This window comes from Limulus polyphemus, unplaced genomic scaffold, assembly GCF_000517525.1.
Source record: "Limulus polyphemus unplaced genomic scaffold, Limulus_polyphemus-2.1.2 Scaffold2527, whole genome shotgun sequence".
NCBI lineage: Eukaryota > Metazoa > Arthropoda > Merostomata > Xiphosura > Limulidae > Limulus > Limulus polyphemus.
The window spans coordinates 63,471-72,996 of record NW_013668137.1 but is presented as its reverse complement, the minus strand read 5'-3'; the positions used below and the strand labels follow the sequence as shown (position 1 = coordinate 72,996).

At 31.4% G+C, this 9,526-nt stretch overlaps 1 protein-coding gene across 1 annotated transcript in view; it reads left to right on the top strand.

Annotated features, from left to right (window-relative positions):
- The window catches only part of LOC106467205 (ubiquitin carboxyl-terminal hydrolase 32-like), a 129,109-nt gene that overhangs the window by 77,463 nt on the left and 42,120 nt on the right, over positions 1 to 9,526 (top strand). The window contains exons 19-21 of the mRNA XM_022395332.1: positions 4,171 to 4,245; positions 5,093 to 5,231; positions 6,314 to 6,419. Of these exons, the coding sequence (XP_022251040.1) occupies positions 4,171 to 4,245; positions 5,093 to 5,231; positions 6,314 to 6,419 (320 nt within the window). The remainder of the gene's footprint in view (positions 1 to 4,170; positions 4,246 to 5,092; positions 5,232 to 6,313; positions 6,420 to 9,526) is intronic.

The following is a 9,526-nucleotide window of genomic DNA, read 5'->3' as shown; positions in this document are numbered from 1 at the left end:
CCTTCGGTGTATAGAACGAAAGCAGATTTTGACATCAAATTTTGGGGTAAAAAAAGTGCATCTTATACACCGAAAAATATGGTACTTTATTATCAATGTATTCTAATGAACTTGGCATTGAAATGTACTTTATTCAAATGTTTATATTATTTAAGTTTTAATTTCTTAATTTCAAAAGGAAATATTTAAAATAAATTCTCACTCTGAACCTTTCTGAATTGTTTGATGTAGTGGTACTATGATTTCTTATTTATAGATTATTTTTCTTCCCTTATACTGGCATCAGATACAGTGGATATTCCCCCCAGTGGCACAGAGGTATGTCTGCGGACTTACGATGCTAGAATCAGGGTTTCGATACCCGTGGTGGGCAGGGCACATATAGCCCAGTGTGTAGCTTTGTGCTTAATTACGAACAAACTGATACAGTGAACACTCACAACCTCTTCTTCATTTACTGAGATACTAATATTTTTTTCAACTCCTATGACACGTTCCTTCCATCTACTTTGAAAGAAAACTTGATATTTTTTTTCAGAGATTCTACAGGTACTGCAAATGAAGTGCGAAGTGTAAGATATAAATCACCTTTCACTCAGACTGGCTTATTAAATTCACTGACAAAAAACTTTATCAAAAATCAGATTTTTTGTGTACGACAGACTTGCAATATTTAATAAAAGCTTGTCAGATTTTGTGAATATACACTTAGTACCTTAAGAATTATAGTGTGTTTAGTTACATGGTGGTCACATAGTCTGCCAATACGATAGTTAAAACAAGTTTTTCAATCAACATTTATTTTCTCATTCTTTTTTTTTTAAAACAACTATACCAACAAAAACCACTATCAGCAAAGGTACCAAACTGGTAAATTTGGGTAGATTAGTGATAGAAGTAGTTTAGTAGTTTGCCTTTTACTCATAATTAAGAGTATTTGTTGTTAATTGTAGTTTTATTGAAGATTTATAGCAACTTTTCTAATAGTTGTTATTCCAGAAGCTGGTACATAATTACTAGAATGGTCAGTTTTATTGTTGTTGTTTTTTTAATTACTAGTTTGCTTATTGATCTATTTCTTCTTTTTTTTATGACAGTTTCACGATAATGCATTACTGAATCATAAACTACCCAACTTGTAGATTTTTCTCACTAATTTTTTGTAACATGTGCTTGTCTTTGTTCATAGCTGGTTCACAGCTTTAAGACTAAATTTCTCGATTATTTTAAGAGATATAAGAACTTTGTATACACTCCTAAAACCAAACTATTGTTTCTGGGAAGAACTTGTACTCACTATTATGATACATGAATGGTGGAAGAATTATACTCTGAAAAATTATTTTTCACCTTTAATATGAGAAGAAAAATGCAACACCATAATAAAATGTAAGTCTTCTTGTTTGGTTTAAATAAACCAGGGATGCTCAGAGATCAGATGATCACTCTTTGCTCCACTCTTAGTGTAGGAGATGGTTAAAATGTACTACATGATGAAAAGAAAAGGGAAAAAAAATATTTAACTTAGACTTGAACTCTCTCTCATTTAGACTCTAGCTGCAAAAGAAACCAGAGAGGCCAAAAACAGCTGTTGTCCAAACCCGATGTCTTCAGAGAAAAACAATCTCAATTGTTTCAGCTCTGAACAGACTCCATTCCCATTCAAGAAATTAACTAAAAAGTAACAGTAATAATAGTAAAAAATAAACAAAGATATGAAATAAAAAAATGAATAAAAAAATAAAATAGAAAAAGCAGGAAGGTAATCAGATGATTTAGTATCAGAGAATTAGTTGTGGAGGGAAAACGTGAGTACCCTGGGGAAAAAAAAACATTTTCACTGGTCGAGCACCAAATATTTCCCTTGATCAGTCTCCTGATATGAGCCTAGATTGAGAAAAAAAAAAGATATGGTTGACAATTTTACTATGGGCATATTTTTCTGGAAATGTCACCAGGTTTTAGTGAGTTACATTCGAAATTTAATTAAGTCTTCTTATCATGCTATACAAATAAACTTGGCATAAAAATGTAGCCGATAATCCAAATTTTAATATTATATAAGTTTTGAGCTCCTAATTTTATAAGGCAATATTTAAAAAAATCCTGAATTTCCTCTAATACGAGTATTGACATTTGATCTCTAGGTATATTCTCCAGTATATTTACCACCCTTGTGATAAGTGTGAAATGTAATGTCAATTACTCATTATAAGGTTATCATTGCTGCAGGCAAAGCATCATTTTTATAGCTTTTAATCTTATTTGATTACAAAAATAGAAAATTGGACCCCCTCTTGCCACTCCCACCTGTCACATCCTCTCTTTAAAAGATTGCCCATAGTTCTCTACAATGTTTAATACTATATTATTTATAACCAATAGAAAGCCAAGGTTTTAATCTATCAACTGATGTATTATATTGTGTTGTTTTTCATACAGAGAATTGTCTATTTTGCTTCCAGTTCAAACTTTATTTCCACAGGAAACACATTAAACATTAGCTGAACTTTTTAACGGCTCTTGTCGCACGATTAGAAACCCAGAATGGCTTCGTTGTCCGTATATCGAGATACACAAGTTACAGTTAAAGCGTGGGAAAGGAAGATAATATGTAGCAAAGAGTTGAGCACTGAACCTAATGGGAGTCTGGCTTATAATACGTGAAATTCAAAACAAACCAAACCATGTTTCAAATTTTAACATCTTAGATAATTTTATAACAATATATAAGAAATATACATAAAAGACATGAAATTTAGTACTTATGTTTGGCCTCGTATTTATTTATTTTTTTGTTGAACGACAGACGAAATGTAAGCCTACTTTTTTGTAATGATGGTACTGGTACATTAAATAATTTTTATTTATTTCAAATATACAGTTAAGAACACAAAATAATAATATAAACAAAGCAGACAATCTATTATGATTTAATTGGAATTCTAACTAGAGCATAAGGACCTTAAAATAATTTCCTTAACTGCTGAACTTGGCAATAGCAGCTTTCAGCCTGTAAACAATATAATTTAAAATGTCTACTGAGAACGATGTAGATTATATGGAACGATGTAGATTATATGGAACGATGTAGATTATATGGAACGATGTAGATTATATGGAACGATGTAGATTACATGGAACGATGTAGATTACATGGAACGATGTAGATTACATGGAACGATGTAGATTACATGGCACGATGTAGATTACATGGCACGATGTAGATTACATGGAACGATGTAGATTATATGGAACGATGTAGATTACATGGCACGATGTAGATTATATGTCATTTAGTAAATTAAAACGTTGTCTTTTTATTAGTTATAAATGATATAATAACAAATTGTAGAGAAAATTTTTAGCAATAGGAGGACATGGCAAGTGAATCTGACATTCTGGTTTGTGTATCTGTAAATAAAGAAAATTGAAGCTATAAGTAATTATGCTATGCCTTAGTAATATTTATACTACAATAAATAGTCTACATTAAAAAATGGACATTATAGAGAGGTGATGAAAATAGAAAATGGGGAGATGAGAATTTATTAGAATATTTCCTTTTGAAATTGCCCCCCAGTGGCACAGCGGTATGTCTGCGGACTTACACCGCTAAAAACCGGGTTTCGATACCCGTGGTGTTGTGACGTATTAATGTTTAACATCAAAGTATGGAACGAAAGGTAAAACAAACGTATATTTCTTAACCCTTTCCATACAGGTAAGATCAAAGTGTGCATTTCACAACTTTTTACAGTTAAGTTCAAAATTTAAATAAATTACTTTATAATCAATGCATACAAATGAACTTCGTATTAAAACAGTTAGTAAATTATATTCTGATATTACATAAGTTGTAATTTTTATAATTTCAAAAGGTTTGTTTGTTTGAAGTTAAGCACAAAGCTACACAATGGGCTATCTGAGCTCTGCCCAACCAAACAAGTTTTAATTTTCCTTGAACTTCTATAAAGAAAATTTTTCCAGTTTTTTAATTGTAAATCTTGTACGAATACTTCATTACCTAATATCATTCTTTGCATAAAATGTAAAAATGGTATAGAAAGACTATATAGAAAAGTTTGAAAAACCAAAAGTTATTATATTTTGAAAGAAACTGGGTAAGTGATATGAAAAATGTTGTGTTTTTTTTGTTGTTTTTTACAGTAAGAAATAAAGATCAGACCTGGCCAGAAGAAATCTGTAGGCTAGTGAATTCTAAGATAGATCAAAAAAACAAACGTGAGTCAAGATTTTGTATAAATAAAGTTGGGAACAAATTTAAATAGAAATTGTTTTAGTAATTAAGATAATGTATTCATAAATTGGAATTTTCTATGGTGGGGTTTTACGTTTAGTTTTTATCTCTGATTAATGAAAAAAAATTTGTTATTTAGTGTTCAAGAAATCTAAGTTATTGGATTTTAAAACAATTAGTCTAAAATATGAGTTAACAATCTGGATGTAGATTGAAAATTGATCATTTTAGTTTGATACTACCAAATTCAGAGTATCCCATGTTGATTTTGGCATAGTTTTTCTTGTAACTCATTATATGAGGTTCCTCTGGGTTCAGAATAGTTCTTGTGATTCATTTTAGAGGGTGTCATTAGTTTGATATTTTAGGTTGAGTTTTTGGCCAGTCCTCCCCATCCCATTTTTTCCCGTTTTCTCTTTTTTGCCAAAAATCTTTAAGTTCTTTAATTTAGTGGGAAAGAAAGTTTTGAGGGTGTTACCTTTTCATATCAATCATTTATAACACAAACATTTTGAGATTCAATCTGGCAGACGGGATGTTCTAGATTTCTGCTAGATTCTGTAGCATTGAGAGATTTAGTTATAGGTATCAAACATATAAAAACGCAAATCTATGCAACAACGTCATTCTTTACTACATATTTATTAATAACCATCAACCTAAATGGAATGTGCCACCATATTACTTTACTATTGTACTTAATTTTGTCTAAACTTTGCTGTAGATTTTTCTTTAACTTGTCCTTAAAAGTTGCCAAATTTTTTCTTGATGTCCCAATTGAAGACTTGGGTGTAGGGTTGAAGTTGGTAAAATACTTTATTTTGATTTTAGGACCTGCTGAACGAGGAGCCACTGGGTTAAATAACCTGGGAAATACATGTTTCATGAATGCTGCTCTTCAGTGTGTTAGTAACACGCAGCCCCTGACTCTCTATTTTATTAACAACAAACATCTATTTGAACTTAACAGGTAAGCGAAGTATCCAGTAACTGGAAGTTATATAAATGTGCTCGGGTAAGAACTGTAATTAATGTAAAAAAAAATTATTGTTAGTTATTGTGCTCATAACATGAAAATATAGTTGTTGTATGACAGTACAGTTAATCTGTAAAGTGTGACACACTATATTGAAAACAAAGCAACAGTCAAACTAATCCTATTTGCACAGATGGGGGGGGTCACATCGATACTTTTACAGAATTACATTCAAGATTTAATTAACCAACTTTATTGTCGATGTATGTCAGTAAACTTGGCGTCAAAATATTGTTTATGATTCAAATGTTAATATTATATAAGTTTTGTCTTGATTTAAAAATCAAAGATTTAAATATATTCTCAGCTTTAACTTCTGTGTGTCATGTGATTCCTCTCTGCTCTGTATTAAACATTTTTGATTTTCTTTCATCCTTGATATAGTTTTTACAGTGTCGTTCAATCAGATACATCAATTATAGATACTGACAGGTCCAACTTTCCACCTTCTTTATTTTTATGCAGTCATTTTAGAAAGAAAAGGATAATTTAGATTTTTGTATTTTTTGTGGGGGTTACAAGGTCAATATAGTGTTAGGATAAAGAAAATAACAAATACGATGTAGTTTTACAGAAAAAAACTTAATATAAATTTAAAATGCACATGAAATTTGAAAACTTTGAGAAGAAGGAAAAAGTATTGTTACTCAGACTAACTAAATTAAATTCAGAGATAAATCTTTAATGCAAACATTTCATTAATAATTTTGTATTGTATCTTATTTGTATTGTTCACTAAAAACTTGCCAAATTTTGTGAAGATGCACTTTGTAAATTTGAATTACCTTAGATATTAATTCTCCAATATGGGCTGGTTTCAAGGCCCAACGTAACTTTTTTTATTATTATTATATTTATTGATCAAAGACTATAATGATATTCTGTTATTTTCAACTAATTGTAAAATTTAATTTACAAAATTCATACTACATCTAGTATAATCTTATAATATTGACCTTATTATTGTAGTTATGTTATTATTAGCTTTATTCCAAATCTTATCTGGTTTATTGTAGGACAAACCCTCTCAGTATGAAAGGTCACATGGCTAAAAGATATGGAGATTTAGTTCGGGACTTGTGGAGTGGTACATCCAGAACCATAGCTCCTGTGAAGTTAAGGGTAAGACAAACCAAATTCTATTTTCTATAGTAGTTGCGAGAAAGAAATCAAAATCTACTTGTAATAATAGCTCCTATGAACTAAAGGGTGAGACAGAAATAAAATCACACTTGGAACAATGGTCCCTGTGAACTTAAGGGTAAAACAGACATCAAATCCTACTTAGAACTATAGTCCCAGTGTTGGATTTAGGCTTAAGCTATACAGCTTAGGGCGTCACAATCTGCAGGGGTCCTTACAAAATTTCTTTTTAAATTTTATCTATGAGAGAGATCAAGCCAGCCAAATGATAAATATGTAATTTTTCACTTTAAATACCTTGCTATTAAATAATTAAAAGGCATATATATATGTTTTTAATTTTTTGTGGTGACCCAAGGTCGTGTTTGGTACGCACCTTTGTGAGACCTTCTGGTGTAACTTTTTAACAAGGGGCCTCCAAGCTTTATATAGCTTAGGGCCTCACCAAGTCTAAATCCGGCACTGTATAGTCCATATAAATTTAAGGGTAAGACAAAAATCAAATTGTAGTTAGAAAAATAGTCTGTATGGATAAAAGGGTGAGACAGAAAATAAGTTTTCCTTGGATCAATGGTCCCTGTGTATTTAAGATGAAATGAACATCACACTTTAATTATAGCAATAGTTCTTGTAATGTTAAGGATGAACCAAAAATCAAATTTTACTTGGAACAATAGTCTCCACAAATTTAAAGGTAAGATGGAACACAATAAAACAGTGGACCCTTTGAATTTAAAGGTGAAACAGAAATCAACTTCTTCTCAAAACAATAATTTCTCTAAAATTTAAGGTTAACCCTCTTGCTTATGGGCAAGTCAAAGTGTGCATGTCACAACTTCTTAGATAGTTATATTTAAAATTTAATTAAACTACTTTGTTATTATTGTATATAAATAAACTTGACATCAAAATGTAGTTAATATGTCCAATCCTAATATGTTTTAAGTTATTAATTTTAAAAGGAAATATTAAAATAATCAGTCTCTGCCAGTATGAGAATTGTGACATCTGCTCTTTAGGTCTTCCCTCTTTTCTAATTTACTTAACATCCTTCAGAGAAGCACAGAATTTAATGTAAATCAATCATTATAATATAGATATTACTTGAGCAGAGCATAAGTTTTATAATCTTCAATCTCGTTTGTGTATGGAGCCATAAACTAGAAAATCAGACCATGCCAACCTATCACATCCTCTTTTTCACAAATTGCTAATTGTTCTCTCTCATGTTCTATGCTATATTTATTATAACTAATAGAAAGACAAAGTTTTATTCTATAAAATGACATATTGTATTACGTTATTTTTGTTACAGGGCATTATCTATTCCATTGTTAAGTTTTAAAAATTTTCTCGCAGGAATCACGTCAATGAGCTTAGCTAAATTTTTAAACTTATCATGATACAGTCTTACCTTCTTTCACACAAAGCTATCACAATCTTCTTTCTGCCCTTTAAGCATTGCTAAAAGAAATTTCATGTTCATTGCACCATTCTATATACCACCTAGTTTTGTGCCATTGTTGAACATGTACATATCATGTGACTATTCTCGACCAATAGTATTGTGCCACCTATATTGGCACAGCTAACTCCCTCTGCTATTCCTTTTCAATCCTCACTTTCTCGTTTGGCACAGCCTCATTTAGGCATGTTTTTTTTGCATATGGCTGTTATTTATGATTTTGTTTCTTTGCCATTACAAATTTTTTTGTTTTCAACAGTTTTCTTTTACTGTGTTTGCATTTGTTTTTTGTTACTGAATTATATGAGAATTTTGTATGAATTTGCAATTCAATATAATGACCACGTAACAGTTGACAACACTACTGGTACAACTTCCTAGGAATTGGGTTGGACTTTATCTGCAGAGGAGGTACAGGCCTTAATTCTCAAGGAGCTAGATTCGTATGTTAGGCTGGTGATTTGTTCTCCTTTTCAACCTGACAGTTTGAACTCTCTTTTTATTGGCATCATCTTATCTTGGTCTGTCACACTCTCTCCTTCAGAAGTTTTCACCTTCCACACTCTTTTTTTACAGCCGGTCACTCAGGTAAATGCATATTCAATTTTTTCTGTATGTTCGAGATGAAGGTGATTTCGCTAGTTATTTTTTTACGGCGCCACCATGTTGTTCACTTTGGTGGTGGTTTGTTCGTCTCCTCCTTTTTTTCTATTGCTTCCAGATCTATCAGTGATAAGTTTTTCAACTTGTACATTTTTAACCTAGTTATTATACCAATGGTAGGCACAGCTCAGATGCCCTTTGTGTGGCTTTGTCCTTCTTTACACATGGGGGGAATTAAGTATTTCAAATTATCATTGCTCAGACTTTGTTAAGTTAGATATTTATGTGTCCTTTGCCATCTAAGATAATTTAGATTTATTGTAAGTTAGTTATTGGTTATTACTTTGTTTTCTAGGTAATTTTAGTCAGTTTACACATTCATTATCATTATGTACTTCGTAGATTAGGTAAGTTTTGATAGTTTGTCAGTTCGATATTAATGAGTACTTTGTTAACTAGGTGTGTTTAGATAGTTTGTACTTTACATACCATTACTACTAGTAACATCTAATTTATTGTTCTATCTGAATAATTTTTTTTCTCTTTGTTAAATGTGCCTTATAATCCTAATTTTCGTCAGTGTAGGACTTAATTTTTTTGCACTGCTACATCGCTGACATGTTCATTTCTTTCCCCTTTGTGGGACTGAGTTTTGCTTTGGCTGCATTTCCTACTTTCTTGATACTAAAAACCAATTTTTCTTTGTACTGTATGATTTGGGGGTTCATCCCCACAGTACCCACATTGTCATTAGTTATTTATAGCTAGAAGTCAAGTGTTCCTGTTTAAGGCCCTACTGTTTGGACTGATCTTGGCTCCTTACGTGTTTTGACATGTGGTAAGAACATTTGCCCAACATCTTCACTCGATGGGTCTTTTTACTCTTCTGCACTATTTACTCTTGGTTGTGCTATAATGCTCATAGTAGAGATGGGGTGTTCTGCAAGACCACTGGTTGCGTGTCCAGTGGCATATACGTATGTTTTTCAATATTCATAAGTTTCACTCCATTGTAGAC